The sequence below is a fragment of the Natrix helvetica genome (genome assembly GCF_964273705.1).
Source record: "Natrix helvetica genome assembly, chromosome: 1".
NCBI lineage: Eukaryota > Metazoa > Chordata > Lepidosauria > Squamata > Natricidae > Natrix > Natrix helvetica.
Window position 1 is genome coordinate 221,503,755 of NC_138548.1, and position 18,192 is coordinate 221,521,946.

The 18,192-nt window shown below is 43.1% G+C and overlaps 1 protein-coding gene across 2 annotated transcripts in view; it reads right to left on the bottom strand.

The window, feature by feature from the left end:
- Nucleotides 1-782: 782 nt before the first annotated feature.
- Nucleotides 783-18,192, bottom strand: part of NR4A1 (nuclear receptor subfamily 4 group A member 1) — a 44,468-nt gene continuing 27,058 nt past the window's right edge. For both annotated transcript variants that reach the window (XM_081970689.1, XM_081970690.1), the window contains exons 2-7: nucleotides 15,364-16,196; nucleotides 7,887-8,016; nucleotides 6,662-6,813; nucleotides 4,840-5,042; nucleotides 3,173-3,351; nucleotides 783-2,160 (exon numbers count right to left, since the gene is read on the bottom strand). In XM_081970689.1, the coding sequence (XP_081826815.1) occupies nucleotides 1,904-2,160; nucleotides 3,173-3,351; nucleotides 4,840-5,042; nucleotides 6,662-6,813; nucleotides 7,887-8,016; nucleotides 15,364-16,196 (1,754 nt within the window). In that variant the 3' untranslated portion in view covers nucleotides 783-1,903. The remainder of the gene's footprint in view (nucleotides 2,161-3,172; nucleotides 3,352-4,839; nucleotides 5,043-6,661; nucleotides 6,814-7,886; nucleotides 8,017-15,363; nucleotides 16,197-18,192) is intronic.

The following is an 18,192-nucleotide window of genomic DNA, read 5'->3' on the forward strand; positions in this document are numbered from 1 at the left end:
ACCTACAGCACCTGAAAGCACTGAAGAAAGCAGAACATTAGTGTGAAAGTCACATCACAAATGGTTTGGGGTTGCACAGACAGACCTTTGAAGTCCTTGGTACTCTCTGAACTTAGTTATTTGCTTGCATATGATGAAGCTTCTTGGTAACATAATCAATGCTAGTACGTATAGGGTTTGCTCCCTATTTATATGCATTAGTTTGCCCTGTCAGTATTGATGGGAGTATGGTTTTTCTCCTTGGTCGTTCCTTGATTAGGGAATTGTTTTCTGTTGGTTTGTCTGGTGTTAATCCCTGCTTATCTGGGTATAAGGTTCTGGAGAGAATGTGTTGTTCTTTTTTGTTTCCATCTGAGCTTTAGCTTGTCTCTTTTGAATGGTGTGTAAATAAGGTTTATTTCTATTGAATGGTGTGTAAAAAAGATTTATTTCTATGTGTTTGCTGATGGCAAATTTGTCTGAATGCCAAGCTTCCAGGAATTCTCTAGAGGTTTTGGATTTGGCTCAGACAACCTTCTGTGCAAAAGGCCCCAAATTGATCACCCAAGTACCAAACAGGGTTGACTAAAAACCCTATCACTGCTTTCTATAAAATTTGTATAAAGTATAAAATATTATAGGAAACAGTGTTAGCCCCTGGCCTTAGAGTTGTGTGTTTTTTTCTTTCCTTTCTATTCTGGTCCTGTATATAGGGCCATGCTTTCCCCTGCACATAATTCTCTAGTTTCACAGAACCTGGGCTACTCTGGCATATAAATGATCAGGCACATAAACAAGTGGGATTAAGAGTTACATCTACCTGGATAATCTTTTTTATTCAATATATTAAATATATATATTTATATATATATTAATAATTGGAAAAGTCACATACTGGAAATTGGAAAGCAGGGATAGACAAATATAAATGTCAAAAAATGGAGGACTTTACAATACAAAGTTATTTACATAGAAAGACAGAAGGTGTCCTGCAGGTGTAGAGCGATACACAACTGTTGGTGGCTCAAGACAAAGAGCCTTCCTTTCCTCCGTATTTACAAGCCAACCCATCGTCGTTCTTATATACATCTTTTACAAAGAAATTACTCAACAGAGCAAAACAGCCACTGTCTAAGCAGAAGGGAGGGACATATGCTTATTTACGGCAAAACTCTCCCTGAACTCTACTCGTACCCCCACCCCCCCGTTGCACCAAGGACAGGATGCAAGCGGTTTCTAGGCCGAGGGGTTGGAAAACTTCACTTGCCAAACCTGGGGGTGTAATCCAGGACTGATGACAAGGTCAAATAAGAGAAGGCAACCTTTTTTTTTTAAAAAAAATCTAACTGGCCTTCAACTGTCAAATCAATGTAAATGTTCCATTCGTGACACAGACAGTGGCTCCATGCAACACTATGGAAGAGGGGTGCTGGATTGCACACAGAGCTGTTGGCAGGTCCTGGAACAAGGCAGCATTGTTTAGGGATTGTGCACGTAACCCGAGAAGGCACACAGGGCTTCCCCCACAAGTAAAAATAAAAATAAAAATACAAACTCCAAGTTGTCCCAAGTTCAGAGAGAATTACATGGCAATTCTTAATGTCCCGGTAACCTCTAAATGTCAAGGGGAATGGGGGGGAAAGGGCGCGTACAGTGCTTATGGTTTTCAGTCTCCAACCACGGGACTAACATTTGAAAACACTCTTCTGGAAATGTCTCTGGAAATGTCCCTGCAAACGTCCCTCTGGATGGAAGGGGGCAGAACATTCTTTCTGCCAGTTTTTTCCTCTCCCTCCGAGGGAGATAAATGGTGACGGCCTTGCTGGTCGTAGGAGGCAGGATGCGAAACCCAAACAAAGCCACTCTCCCCCCAAAGAAAGCACCGTTTGATTCATGGTGGCGGTGGTTTCCTTCCACCTTGTCCTCAGAACGGCAGCGTGTCCATGAATATTTTATCCACAATTGGAGGAGGGGGCACCAGGTCTTCTAACTTCAAGTAGAAGATGCGCTGCAGGCCTTGAGTGCAAAGGGTGCGGAGCTCAGGAAGTTTGCCCAATAACTTTGAGAGGCAGTTGGGCTGTACCTGCTCACTGGTGATGGAAGTCACGTGGTCCTTAAGGCAACTGACAATGCGGTTCTGGAGATCTTCAACCTTCTTTGGCTCCTTTAGCCCATGGCGATCTAGTTGAGAAATCAACAAAAAGTCTCATTTCAAAGTGCTTAGATACACAACCTTTTGCGGAATATATTAACAAAGCTCTCTATCCCCGATGTTGTGCTGTGGAAACTAATGGGAAGCTGAGGTTTTTACAGAAACATTCTCAGTTGTCTCTGTGGAGATTCTCAGTCATCCAGGTCATGGTTGCCCCCAACGTGGTTTTTCAGGAGGCCACTGGACTTTCGTTTTTTTCTTTGAAGACGTTTGGCTTTCCCATCCAAGAAGCTTCTTGGAGTGCTGAGCTGAAGAAGCTTTTTGGATGAGAAGCAAAACGTCTTCAAAGAAAAAACAGAAAGTCCAGTGGCCTCCTGAAAAAACACCTTTGGGATTCTCATTTATATAAATCTATATCTCAGCAGCTGCACCAGAACAATCTTGCCTTGTGTTTCACAAAAAATAAACACAGAAACGAGCAACGTGAGGCCTTCCTTTGGACATATCAGTTTCATCACATAAAGAAAAGTGTACAAAAATAGGGATTCTGTGAATCTTTTTTTCCAGGGCTCTCCAGCAAATGCTGCCTGAGCCATATGGTTTATGACGACAGTTGATTATTTTCAACCTCCCTAATACTAGATCCTATTCCAGGAACAGAATGTTTGGTCCTCCTAATGTTACTAAATTGCAACTCCAGACAGTTATGATTAATGATGAGGGATGCTGAGGGTTGCTATTTAGCACCTGAAACAACTGGGTGGACACAGGTTTCCCACACTTGACTTACACTTTTTTCTGAAGACACCTATGCTACAGGCATCAGTTAAAAACTTTTAGCACATATCTGGAGCCCCCTTCAATAAGACTTACAATTCTGGCTCATTGTAGAGCTTAGAATCTCTCAATTTCCATATTCCTAACAAGCAGAGTTGTTTGATCTTCCCCTCAACCGCCATCCTATACTGTATTTCCTGCTTGTGTGTGTCTCTCTCTCTGCTTGTCCGTATGTTTTTCTCAAGAGCCCTCCTGTCCACCTACCTGTAATGATGACAAGTGCTGCAAGACAGGAGAAGGAGGGCACATCAATGTTCATGCGGTGGAGGTTCTGGGAAAACTCTATGATGGAATCTATCCATTCTCCAAATCCCCGGACACACTGCATACGATGCAGCACAACGCCGTTGCAGAAGATAAGTTTGCCTTCTTCTGGCTTGGATCTGCAAGAGATAAAACATTGTGCAGTCAGAGAAGAGGCTCAGAAACAGACACCTGTAATGAAATATGGTAGTAATGGCAGAACTATGCAGCTTCTCCAGGCAGCGCTAAAATCAACTCATCACCACAGACCCCATGAATTAAGGTGACAGTTAAGTGCCCATCATTTCCTTCCTTACCAATTGTGGCTGGGAAGGGGCGGCCCACTGAATCTAAGCAAGCGTGGGTGGCTTGTGTTAGTTCTAATTATCACATTTAGAGTTGCTTGTGTTAATTACATTTTTATTTGCTGCTTCTCAGAATGAATTCAGGGCAGCAAATATAGCTCTTGCATGCATCAACAGATATTCTATTTTCTTCTCTCAGCTACACTGTAAGGTGGCTAACCCAAGCAGGTGTTATGCAGCCAAGATAAACTTCACACCAAGCTGTTTTAAGCCTTAAGTCCCCTGGTCGAAGTCTGACATGCTATCCAATTTATTATCTTAACAGACTTCCTTTCTCATCTTGCTGGAGTTTACCTTGCTACTTTGAATATTGCTCTTACTTTGATACCTGCAGCCCCTAATGTCTCTCGAATGTCCTACTGATTTATTTAGCCACACACACACTTTTTATTTTAAAAATCCTGAAATGTTGATTATAGAAACATAGGATAAAAGCAACATACACTCAACTTTTAAAAATTCCTTTAAAAATCCCTGCCCAGAGGTTCTCTACTTTACTGAACCAGGAGAGTGAGTTCATTTTTACTGGCATCATTGCCCATGGCAAATACTCACTAGCTATGTGGACTAGAAATCAAATTATGAAATATTTGGGGTGGGCAGCCATCATATATTTTAACGTTATTAGTGGAAAAATGTCTATGGAGATTGGCAGCCTTCCAAGTCATAGTTGTCCCAAAGGTGTTTTTTTTCAAGAGGTAACTGGACTTTCTGGTTTTTCTTTGAAGATGTTTCTCTTCTCATTTGAGAATTTCAAGCAGCTTCTTGGATGAGAACCGAAATGTCTCCAAAGAAAAACCAGAAAGTCCCGTTGCCTCTTGAAAAAGCATCTTTGGGTTAGTAGTAGTAGTAGTAGTAGTGATGATGGTGATGATGATCAATGCTGAGGATGCAAAAGTCGTAAGGCTATGGTAACTACAATTTCCCTGTTCTGATGTTCAGAGCACCTTCAAGCCACTGGTCCATTATTGCAGAGGTCAATGCCCATTTTCGTTGACTACTGGACTAGGCTTTTGGAAAAAGGTCACTGAAATGCACCAGATATCCTCCAGGTGAAACTTATCCACAAAAGGCATCCCAGCCTCTTTTTGCTGTGCACCTATGATGTTAAGGAGCACAGGTAACATTTTAAAATGAGGTTGCACAAAGTTATAACTCAAAGTCACTGAATGGTTTCACGTGAACTGTTTCTTGATTGCAAAGGCTAGGAGCCAGAGGGGGGCTAACAGACACGATGGTTTGCTATTTAACTGAAAGGCTTACCTGTACGCTAGCCGTAGGATGAAGAGCTCCAAAAAAGCAGATTCCAAAAGCAGGTCCTGGTCTTCTTTTGGAAGCTCTAAGAAGCCCTGAATCTTCTCTGCCCATTTCCGGATCACGTCCATTGAGCCCGTTAATAGGTCATAGAACAGCTGCACGTCCATGCAGTCCTCCTTCTCAAACTGGTAAGAGACAGATTCCTGGAACTGACAACACAAGCAAGCAAGCCTTTAGAAAAGAAGCAGTGCATTTCTTGTGAAGTGGGCAAGCAGTTATTTTCTTGAGGTCAGCAGGATACAATCTAGAAGGTGCACTCAAAAGTTCCTTTATTCTCTTAAGTGACCGAAATACATCCTATATAATCCATTTTGGCAGTCATTCTGGTTTTGGCAGGGCTATCTAGCAGGAAGAGCTTTGGCATTGTAGACTATGTGTTCTAGAGCACAGGTGTCAAACTCGTGACGTCACATTGTCATGCGACATATTGTGACTCCCCTCCTTCGCTAAACCAGGGGTGGGCGTGGCCAGCGCATGATGCATCTGGTCCGTGGGCGGCGAGTTTGACATCCCTGCTCTAGAGGGTGGGCAGGACAAGCCACATAAAAATAAAAATGACACCTTATTTAATAAGTTGGAAAGTGAAGAGTTTGCTCATATCACGTTATTTACAGGATGGCTGTCAATAATCAAATCTAGTGAAATCTCTGCTTCATCATTACTCATTCCTAGCTGGGAATTCTGGGATGAATAATCTCAAGTATGCTATACTTAGAAGGTTTTTTCTCTTTGCCCCAAGTTGATGTACCATCATCAGGATCAGATATGAAAAATCAAACCTGTAAATGTTCATATATGGTAATTGAATCTAGATCCCATGTCCTTTTAAATGTTCACTTTTAACAATGTCAATTAAAACTTGACATTGCAAAACTGAATGCTCCTCATATGAGGACAATGGCAAAATTTCTGTCTGTAGTTTTAGTCCAGAGGAATTGGCTGGTTCCTCCTACACAGCTTTGTTTTAATGTAATATATTCATATTTCTATATACAATTTATCCTTAATTGCTGTATATGTCTTAATGCTTATTAGCTTGGTGTTGAACTATAAATTAATAAATACTAATAATCTCAACTCCAGGTTGGAGATGGCCAATGTATACAAACAGCTCATAAAATGTAGCTGCTGAACAATAACAATTTGTTCAAACGATAGTCCCCAATAATAAACTAAAGAAGTCACGGCTGTGAATTGAAGTGACAGCTGCCACCTTAGATGCTTTAATAAGTATTATGTGCATGGTTTTTAAAACAGAAAGATACAAATTCTGAATTGTCCTGAAAACTTCTAACTAAATGGTGACTGATATTTTTTTAAAAAGTAAACAGAAATAAATTACACAAATCCATACAGATAGGACTGCCTATCACTGGCTAAAAGGACATATGAACAATACTGGATGAGAGATCTTGGCATCATCCACCACCATACTTTTGATGCCACTTACCAATTTAATTTGGCAGAGACATTTCAGGCGTAAATATTTCATGTGATATGTGCCTTTCTCTCAGCCACACATGGCCAGGCCAATAAACCAAGTGTGCATTTCATAAAAAAGCAAAGTAAAAAGGGGGAAGAAATATCCACTGCCTTCTGTGTAAGAAGCACGAAGAAGCTTCCAGATACATTATGATCAATGGATAGTTAAGAGGACTGGAATTCAAAGCTATCTTCTCCCTTTTCAGTTTCAGAAATTCAACCTCCCCAAAATGCTAGTAGTGTCTAGGGCACAGAATCTCACATTTCCAAAGACGTAGCGAAATACCTTGGAATAGTCAAGTTTGGTAGCGCTGGGTACAGAATCTATGTGTGCTCTCACAAGAGAGGAGATGAGGCTGACCGGTGAAATATCTTGAGCTTGTTTGGGCTTGGAGGGCAGCCGACCACGTCGGCCTTTCAGGCTGTCTGTCCGCACCACTGAAACAAGAGGAAAAGGGAAGGGGGAAACAGAAAGGTGAGGAGGGGATTAAAGGCAAGCAAGAGCTATCACCAGGAGAAGCCCACAATCTAGGAACAGCTGCTTCTTTTTTAAAAAAAAAAATCAAGGACCACAAACTGAATCTCAGCCAGAGGCACATGATGTTACACTTCCGTGCAGCTTAGCCACATCCAATGGGGTTTAGAGCTGTGCGGCATTTTATACATTATGGGGGCTTTTTATAAGGGCAGAATGCAGCATTCTCTTAAAATTGGATTTGTTTGGGGTTTCACTTAGCATGTATCTGAAAACCGATATTCCAGCTTATCCTGTTTTATGGTTTCATTTGCTGCGTGATTTATTCAACAAATTGCACCACAGATTTAAGCAGTGCATGAAGAAATGCTGATATTCAAAGAATATCTAACATCCTAGGAACTACTCTGAGCAGCCAGAGGAAGTGGTCAGAAGCTCCAGCTTCCTTTCCCTAAATTTCCAATCTTAGAAAAATCCACAGAGCAATGTGATGTTCACTTCCATTGATTGCCTCCTGTCACAAGGCTCTGAATAGCTCAGTTCTAAATATGAAGATATTAACATCCAAAACAAGGTGCCAACCCTCCTGGCCTGAAACCCCAACCCTGATATTGTACATAATACAGTTCCTGTTGTTTGGCTTAGCACAAAAAGCCAGGTAACTGCCCATACTGATATGTCACTCTTGAAGAGTGGATGTTTTCTACCATTTCAGCCCATCCCGGGGGCTACAAAGAGGTTTTAAGCCCTCCTTTGCAATTACAGGTCCTGGATCAGGCAAATGAATTGCATAACAAATGCAGGTAACATCCTCTTATCCTTCCACTCCTCCTCCTTTTCAGCCAGTTGCCATTCCTCTTGCAAATATTTCATTTGCTCTGGGAGCCAAATATCTTAATTCCAGTCTCTTGCAGCCCTCTTTAACCTGGAACCTTACAGGCATGTGGAAGCTCAGCTATGAAAATGCCTCACCAGCCTGGATTTCAGAGGACTTTAGGATAAAGAAGACTAGTGAACAGGAAGGAACATGCCTCACCTTCTTTGACCATTCCCACAGCAAGGCACTTCTGGAACCGACAAAACTGGCACCGGTTTCTCCGCCGCTTGTCCACAGGGCAATCTTTGTTGGCTAAGCAGATATATTTGGCATTCTTCTGTACTGTGCGCTATGAGAGAGAACATAAGATTCAACCGCTATGCATTTCAACTTTGGTGACAGAGAAACTAAGAAGTAATTACCATATATATATATATTGCGACATTTTTACAACCTGGGTGGTTTCTCATGTCATCAGGGCGTTATCCTGTACATATGACTAAAATCCCATCTAAGTGCATCTTCAATGTCCAGCTAGATCTGCATATCTTCATTTACAGGTAATAATATTCTAATGTCACAGAAAATGAAGCTGAAAGAATTTCAACTCATCACCTGTGCTAGGAAAGAATGCAAAGTGTTTCTGTTTTAAGAGAACTCCCAGCAGCTCCAGCCTGCATTGGTAATTGTGAAGGGTGTTGGAAACAGTGGTTTAACATCTGGAGTGTCCAACATTACCTACTTCTTTGCATTATTGGATTGTGGTATCCACATACCGTAAGTCACACACACACACACACACACACACACACACACACACACACACATGCACCCAGAGTCAAGAGAGGAAAGCATTTTATCTGCGGTGACATTCTTTCGTGATGTTAGATGCATGACAGCCCTAAAGGTAAAGGTTCCCCTGCACATATGTGCTAGTTGTTTCTGACTCTAGGGGGCGGTGCTCATCTCCATTTTAAAGCCGAAGAGCCAGCGCTGTCTGAAGATGCCTCCATGGTCATGTGGCCAGCCTGACTAAACGCCAAAGGCACACAGAACACTGTTACCTTTCCATCAAAGTTGGTCGCTATTTTTCTACTTGCATGTTTTACGTGCTTTCGAACTGCTAGGTTGGCAGAAGCTGGGCCAAGTGACGGGAGCTCACTCCATTAGCGGCGCTAGGGATTCGAACCGCTGAACTGACGACCTTTCTGATTAAGCTCAACATCTTAGCCACTGAGCCACCACGTTTCGTATGACATCCCTAGTGCACCTAAAATCATTGTACAGATGATTCGTAGGCATTAAACCTCTATAGTTTTTCCAGTTTCTCTAATTTTTCCAAATGTGTCCATTCCACCTTGTTTCTGCATTTTATTTGTAAAAAGATAAAGAGTGCAAAGACACATTTTTCTAAGCATTCCTGCATTCAAGTTCCTTTACTTTGGGGTTATTTATAAGTCTTGGCAGTAGGACATTCAGAGACGGGTAACACGGTCATAGTGGGACTGTGAACATATATCGATAATGCAGTAAAATGTCACTTCCTTGGTCAGCAACGTTTAAAAGGCAGGGTAATCAAGGTAAGTGTCGGGAGTACAGAAATGCCTAGAAAATTAGAGGGCTTGCGTTTCTTCTTCCATTTCTTCTCTGTTTTTGAGGCTGAGTGGGGGGCTGTGTTTTCCTTGGAGAATTAATGTCTTTATGTGCATAGCATTCTCTCCTCTTATTTTTCCCCAACAACCACAATCTTGTGAGGTTGGTTGGGCTGAGAAAGAGGGACTGACTTCAATTACCCAGTGAACTTGCATGGCTGAGGGTAGGTTAGGACCCCTGTCTCCCTGGTGCCAGCCCAACTATGCCCAAGACGCCTCAGAGCCTAGACCTGCTCCCACCGTTGCCTAGCAACGAAGAATAAAGAGACCTGTCTGGGCCTAGCGTTGGCTGGGAAACCCAGCCTAGAAACAAGGCAAGGCAAGCAGAGATGGCTAAGATCAAGGTATCAGAGAGAGTTTTCCAGTGCCGAAGCCTCCACTGACAAGAAAAAACAAAGAACTCTAAACCTTCCTAAATGAAATATGGAAGAAAATTTAAAATCGGCACAAAGATTGCAATTATATCTGCAAGTTACAGATGAAGAGCAAGAGCCGGGAGACTGTACACATTGTGTAGATGGTGTACTGTACAGGAGAGAAAGCTTTTAAAAATCCTTCTATCTACGCAGACCAAACAAACAAAACATTAGCAATAGCTACCATATTTTTTGGAGTATAAGACGCACCTTTTCCCCCAAAAAAAGAGGCTGAAAATCTGGGTGCGTCTTATACACTGAATACAGCATTTTTTGCCTCCTGAAGCCCCGCCCCTTCACCAAAATGGCCATGGCAGAGCTTTTAGGAGTCTTCCAGAGTGCTTCTGGGGGCTGGGGAAGGCATAAATGAGTGAAAAATGAGCCATTTGTTTGCTCAATTTTGCCCCCCCCAGCCCCCAGGAACATTCTATAAGCCTCCTAACGACTATTCATGCCCCCTTTTGACCAAACATGGGCCTGTTTTTGCAAAAACCAGGTTGCCTTTTGCTCACCCCCCCACCGAGCACTCTACAAGCCTCTTAAAGGCTTTGAAAAAAAAACGGGCTCATTTTTGCGAGAAATGGGCCGTTTTTGGGAGGTCCGCAGAGTGCAAAAACTTTTTAAAAAAATTTGTCTCTTCAAAACCTTGGTGCGTCTTATACTCCGAAAGATACGGTATGTTGTTGGTTTGAGCTCAACCAACAACGTAACGACCAACCTCAGCTACTAATATTCAAAGATATTTCAATTAGCGATAGCTTTCACTGTATTTCAAATGGATTGGGAGCCTAGCTGAAGTCCTGTTTTTCAATAGGTCCAGTTTTGGCAACTTCCTAACAGCCACTGGAGGGCAACACAGAGCGATAGAACCTGTCTCTCTGCCACCATCTTCTTAGTCACCGGAATGTTTGCAGCCTGTGTATGGAAGAATTATTCCTAAGGAAGCATGGAGATTAAGTTGATGTCATCATACTCAAGAGAAAAATCTCAACACTGTAAATTTGGAACCACCACAGTGCTAATGCAACATTATATTGGAAAATACCATAAAATAAACAAGTCCTTGCTCTTAATTACTGGGATATATAAAATGTTTAAGTGTATCTGTGTTTTGTATACAAGATGGGGCAGTTATCCTTCATTAAACATTGCAAAGTAAGCAAAAGATAGTTTACTTTTCATGTAAGTTAATATTTGTAAGTTAAACATGCAATGTTGGTTGACTTTATTATTACATACTAGCAATACTAGTATTAAACTTAATAATGAAGTTTACTTTTGGCAGAGATTCTCATTTGTTCCTTTACCCTAGGGACCCACAAACCCTTCATCTGCTTCTAAGCAAAGCAATTTTCTCTAATGTAATGTACTTGTGCAATTTCCTTATACAGAATTGTATACATTTTGGTCCAAACGGCAAAATTAGAAAAGTCAGAATAAACTTTGTTTTGGCTTGATTTGGAATTGTATTGACTTGGGAATTACAAATTAAGTTCATATACAAATGTGAAGCAAAGAAATTCGTCCCTTATGTATTTATCTGTTCTAGAGAAGTCATTCAATAGAAAAGGGCATATTCTGATTGCAAAGTCAATCACCTAGGTTAAGATTTGCATGCTGCAAAACAGATGTGCAACTGATTTGTTAGATCCCCAAAGCACAGCCATGAATTCCCCCTTTCACCCTCTTCTAACCATCTTTCTAGAATATACCCAAATTGCAAGGAATCACCGGATTGTTACACCACCATAACCAATCAAAATCAACCTCATGTCAATGTTATTTACTTTATGAAGTAAAGCAAACCGTACACGATTTTCTTCATGGAGTTTGCAAATTTTTTGTTCACATCTCTGTTTGTCCACCTCTTATTTCAATGGGATTTAGCTCTTTAGCTAAATTTGTAGCCTTAGCAGCTTTCTTTCACGTCAACCCTAATGTCGGTTTTATTGGGAAACATATACCTGCCATTTCTCCCTGGAACATAATCCAGACTGGAACAAATAGATGTCCTTCCATTTGTCTCACCATGGATTGAATCCCTGCCTCACTTAGGAATGTGTGGGGAAAAACATGTGCAGTTAAGGAAAAACCTAGAAGTTAGTATTCCCATTCCTCTATGATTACAGGAAGATCCCCTTCTATATATTTGGAAATTATTCATACTACTGTTTACTTTCAAAATTGATTTCAGACCCATTCCTTCTGCCAAGATCTTGGGTGGGATCGCTACCGGTTATTTGCAGCAGGGAACTTAATATCTCAGAGACATTAACACCTTTATTTATGGTTGCAAGAAAGGAGACTTGTGGCCAATTTAGCATGATGTACGCTAAAATGGCTCCGTGTAGGATATGTTGAACTACCACTCCTATGATTCCCAGCCAAGCATCTGATGGTTAAAAGGTGAGCAAAGAAAAAGAGGGCCACGTAACACAAGAAATCACATTTAACATTAAAACACACGTAAAAGCAAGCTGAAGTACAGGTACTCCTTGACTTACGACCACAACGTATGTTGTTAAGTGAATTTTGCCTCATTTTACAACCTTTCTTGCCACAGTGGTTAAGTGAATCACTGCAGTTGTTAAGTTAATAACAACTGGCTTCCCCGTTGACTTTGCGTGTTGGAAGGTTGCAAAAGGTGATCTCATGACCCCCCCCCCCCAGGACACCACAACTGTCACAAATATGAGTCCATTGCCAAGCATCTGAATTTTGACCCTGTGTTTATTGGGATGCTGCAATGGCCTTAGGCGTGAAAAACGGTCCCGCGTCACTTCTTTCAGTGCTGTTGTAACTTTGAATGGTCACTAAATAAAACTGTTGTAAGTCGAGAACTACTCGTATTTTGATAAAGCAGTTTTGGTGATAACGCGGCACTTGTTCATTGAGTTCTACTGATTTCTAACACGATGATTAATGTTCAGTGAATCACAAGGGTATGAAATGCACAGTATCAAGGCACCTTCGAATCACTGGCTGCTTTATAAAAATCTTAGCTTTTATGGCTGCAAACGGGCCAGACGTCCTGATTTAGTCACCTAGCTGAGCTCCATAGGAGCTCTTGAAGCTCTGAGCCCCTCAGCCGGCACACAAAGAGCCCTTCCCAGAGAAAAAGAGAAAGGCCTTTCTCTTACAAAGCACCGCTATTCTCCACAAAGGCTGGGAACGCCCTCCATTTCATACCGCTGCCAAACCACAATGCAAGGGAGAATTCAAGAGACGGAAATGTGTGCTGTCGAGAGGCCTCCTTGCCAGAAGCGCCTGCCCAGGAGAGCACATTAGCGGTGGCTCAAAGTAACCCAATGTGAGGAATGCACATTGCATGTTGCACTGGTGTATATTCCGAAAGGACATCCCAAGGGAGAAAGGTCTTTTCTTAAAAATCCAGCCTTCGTCAGGCTAAGATTAGACAGGAGAACTACGCTGTGGGGCTATGAGTATGAAAAAGACTGGGAGTGAAAACCATATTTCAAGCTTTTCCATACATGTTGTTGTTAAAAAGAAGGAAAAAAAGAGACTTGGCCATAGTTAACTTGCAGCCTTCTGGATGTTGCCAACTTCCAGTTTGGAGGGTCCTGCTGGCTGCAGCTGCTGAAGTTTGTCCTTCAGCAACAACTGGAAAACTGTAAACCTAGCTATTTACTGGCTACCTTATAACATCCCGAAAGTAAGCTTATCCCCTGAATGGTAGTCTTTACATTATTAGCCAAAAGAGGTATCAGGATGCAGATATCTGCAGGCGTGGAGAACCCCAAAGTTTGTAGAAGGCCTAAGATTTATAATGAATACCGTATTTCTTGGATTATAAGACGCACCAGTGTATAAGATGCAGATTTCGAAGAGGTAAGAAAAAAATGTTTTTGTCCTTTCTGGTCCCCAGGGGCACTCTGCAGGCTTCAGCAGGGCTGGGGGAAGGCAAAAATTCCCGGTTTTATGAAAAACGGGTGGAAAATGGGCCATTTTTGGCAAAAACGAGGGCATTTTCCCCTTCCCTCAGCCCTGCTGAAGCCTGCAGAATGCTCCTGGGGGCTGGAGGAAGGGGAAAAACCTCAATTTTTGTGAAAAATGGCCTGTTGTTCACCCATTTCTTTTGCAAAAATAGGATGTAGGGGCGGGGCTTCGGGAGGCCAAAAATGGCTGTATTTGGTTTATAAGACACACCATTTTCATGCTCTTTTAGTGGGGGAAAAGGTGTGTTTTATACTCCGAAAAATACGGTACTTTGGGAGAAGAGAGTCCCAAAAAGCACCGTGAGCACTGATTGAAAGCTTACTGAGAGAGAACACCTGAAAAAGCCTTTTCAAGATAGTCTTCTTCAACTTGCTGTCCTCCAGATATGTTGGATGTGCAGTTCCTCAGGATTTCCCAGTCAACTCTATATTGCAGACTTCCCTGGTCTAAGTGTCCACTCAGTAAACAGTGGCATATTCAGAGAAGCTGAATATATACTAGGCCAGGGGTGTCCAAACTTGGCAACTTTAAGACTTGTGGACTTCAACCCCCAGCAGAGCTGGCTGGGGAATTCTGGGAGTTGAAGTCCACAAGTCTTAAAGTTGCCAAGTTTGGACACCCCTGTACTAGGCTAATTTCAGGTCGGTCTATTTGACTGTGTTCTCTTCTCTATTCCAGATTGGCTACAGACCTGTCTCCCTTTCAGCTTTTGTGGCCTTCCCAACTCTCTGCGTTCAAAAGAGCAGTGACCATCTTTGGGGTGCCCAACCATCCAACAGATCGGCCTCCTCCCTCCTGCCGTGCTACAGGTAGTTCCAATTACAATTCCTAGAACTCATCACCTGTTCCTCATTTTCTTACACGGGTTTTTTTCAGAGCTGGGAACGGACATTTCAATTCTTCCTCGTGTATCTGCAGTGCCCCCCCCCCCATTTTCCACCCCTTCCCTGAAGACTCTACCACTTTTCCTTGGGATTTTTGCTGAGTAGCCTTTTCCCAACATGGCGTCCACCAAATCCACTGCAGCTCCTCTCATAATTTTGTTCTTAGCCTCCCCACTTCCTGCCCATTTTTACAGCAATCTACAATGCCTATTGGGAAGGAATCCTGTGCACCAAGAAGCTACTGATTTGTGACCGCTTTGGGCCTCGACAGTTTCCAGATGAAATAAGGGTAGCCTCTGAAAGACACAGAAGGATTGATAGAGACTAGGGGCTTGCCAGAGGCTCTTCTACAGCCTCCCACTGGAAGAATTTTTTCCCCCTGCCACCTACCCTTATGAGGGGAAGAGAGTGCTTACAATGACCTCCTTTATTTAGAAAGCAGTCAGAGAAAGGTCTGATGAGTCATCCCTGTGGCAGTCAACACATAGCAAAGGCTTTTCCTTTCCCTCCCTGGAAAAAGAGGCCTTTGAATCCCGGCATTTTTTGCCGGAGCTGAGAGACATGCAGAATGCTGGGATTGTCTTCAGCCAGTCAATCCCAACCTCATGCTCCCCAAATTGGTTGGAGAATACAGGCTCCATAGCTATCATAGGAATGAGCCGTGCTGGTTAGGAAATTTGGTGAGTTGCTCTTTTGGGTTGACTGGAAGACCACCGGCTGGAGAAAGCTGTTTTAACGGAACTAGAAGTTTCAGAATCACTACTTTGAAATAACCCATTCCTCTTACCTTGAAAAAGCCCTTGCAGCCCTCACAGGTCCGGACACCATAGTGTTGGCATGAAGCGTTGTCCCCACACACAGCACAGCGACCTTCATTGGATCCAGGGCTGCGTGTCTTTGTTGGAGAGAGGGGATTGTCCATCAGGCCAGAGCCATCTAGGCCTGGCGAGGCCTGGCTGAGTGGCACAGGAGAAAAATGGACCGAGGAGGAGGTTTGCGGGAGTGAAAAGACTTCTCCATCCACCAAGTGCTGGTGGGCCGTCGGCTGCATCTTCAGGGGACTCTGAGGTGGGATTCCAGGGCTGTGAGCCGAAAGGCCAAAGGAAAAATAAGATGGCTGAGTAGAGCTACTTTTGGGAGGCTCCGCTGCTGCTGCCACCACCCAAGGCCTCATGCCCTCATAGGTATGAGTGGGGGAATAGCTTCCAAAGGAGTTCTCCCAAGTTGGACCTTGGGAAGTCTGGAAACTCGGCGTGGAAGGAGAAGGGACTGAGCACGGACTGCCATAATAGTCTGAGCCGCTCGAGGACATGGTCTCATCCAACTGGCTGCTGAAAGGACCAGGATAACAACCATACACTTGGAAATCTTCCAGCTTGAAGGATGTGGTATTGGGGTTCGCGGCTGGAATCTGATAGAGGAAAGCGTCAAATTCGCCTGTGTAATTGTCCATGAAGGTGCTGAAGCTGGGCAGAGTAGTAGTGGCAGCAGAGATCTCGGTATTGACCAGGTCCATGGTGGGTTTGCCAAACTCAGGGGTCAAGAGGTCTGCTGGGTAGCGCTCGCAGGACCCTCCGTTCTGAAGCGAGGTCCCATATTGCGTTTGGATACAGGGCATCTCTAAAGGAAGACAAGGGTAAGGAGAAGGAGGGAAATCTATGGTTAGATATTGGACAGATACAAAAGGTCCGTCTGTGCTCTAATTTAGAAACTCTCATGAATTGATTTGGAAGAAAAGTGATCTTAAAGATGCCATAGAAAGGGGCGGATCTGGTAAGCTTTCCCTGATCTACTGACTAGCAGATGTGCTAAAATGATATTCTAGGACTGTGATGGCGAACCTGTGGCACGTGTGCCAGAGGTGGCACGCAGAGCCCTCTCTGTGGGCACGCATGCCATCGCCACCTGCTCTTCTGGTTTCCAGCACACTGGCCAGCTGGTCTTCGCGGGCACTGGAGCACTGGAAAATGACCTGGAAACAGCCAAAAACCAGGTAGTTTTTCGCACTGTTTTCCAGGCTGTTTTCCAGGCCATTTTCAGGCTGAAAACAGCCTGAAAAAAGGCATGTGCACACCGGCCAGCTGGTCTTCGTGTATTTGGTGATCCAGCATGCGCCCATGCACACACATGCACATGTGTTCTGGTTTGGGCAGTCGGTGCCCAAAAGGTTTGTCATCACTCTTCTACGAGCTCTTGTCCCAGAAACGTTTTTGGCCAGAGAAGGCTGGTCTCTATTAGGTATCTTTACAAATATGCTTTTATTAACATCAGGACGATTGGTTACTTTAGATTTAATACAAACCAAGTCCTTGGCCTTGAACCTCCCTCTTGATCGTGGTTCTAAACTTTTATTTACCAAAGTACAAATGGGGGAAGAAAAAGTTTGGGCTCCTTGTTAAAAGGAAGACTTAATATTTCTGCTGCACTATTTCTTCATAGGGATATTAAAGGGAGATACAAGATGTTCTCCTTCCTTCCTTTCTATCCCTGATATTCCTCTCTGCCAAAAAGGGAACCGCTATTAAATAGTCACGATGTTGAAAGTTGGAGTCAAATCACATTTCTCGACTCTTGCGAGTGAGTGGTGGTAGTTTTCTCCTCCTCACATAGTTAACTTGCTTCTAAGTCTATCTCTGCATCTTTTGCTTTGTTTTTCTTCCTTGATGAAATTGGGGTACTGTTCAATTTTTTTTAAAAAAATATGGACTTGCGAAACAACAGCCATACACGTAAGATACTACGTCCCAGGCGATACAAGGTATGCCATGAAGAGCCTCATTACATACCCAGCAGAAAAGATCCCTATGTTTTTGTCTGAAATTAAAAATATTTCTGCCAACCCAAGAGACAACGGCAAAGGTAAAACCACTTCTTTGTGCATCCAGAAAAGCCATTCTGCTGAAACAATAATGAGGCCTTAGGCAGATTCGCTCAATATACTATGTCGTCTCCTTGATTAATGTCATTTCAGAGAATAATAAGGGCCAATAATAAGGCACACGATCAAGCGTTTTGATGAGGAAAGAAAGGAAAACGAACAAGGCAAACAAATAAGAAATACAACGAAAACAGAAGGGCCAGGAGCAGCGGTGGGTTCCTATTGGTTCGCCTGAACCGGCAGTGACCCAGGCCTGCCATGCCCCCGAACTGGCGCCGCCATCTTGCTTTTCAGTTCCGCGCATGCGCAGAACAATTTTAATTGCACTGTGCATATGGTGAAGCATGCATGCGCAAACCAGCAGTAGTGCCTGCCGGAATCCACCCCTGACCAGGAATCTCAGAATTTTATACTGGGTTCTCTCTCAATGTGGGAGATAAAAACTAAAGCATTAAGGCAATACAGGTAGTCCTTGACTTACAACAGTTCATTTAATGACCGTTCAAAGTTAAAACAGCACTGAAAAAGGGACTTAGGCCTATTTTTCACACTTACGATTGTTGCAGCATCCCCATGGACATGTGATCAAAATTCAGATGTTTGGGATCTGATTTCATGACCTTTGCAGTGCTATAGGGTTACTTGCCTAAGGGGGGGGGGGTTGGACTAGAAGACCTTCAAGGTCCCTTCCAACTCTGTTAGTCTATTCTCAAGATCATGCGATCCCCTTTTACAACC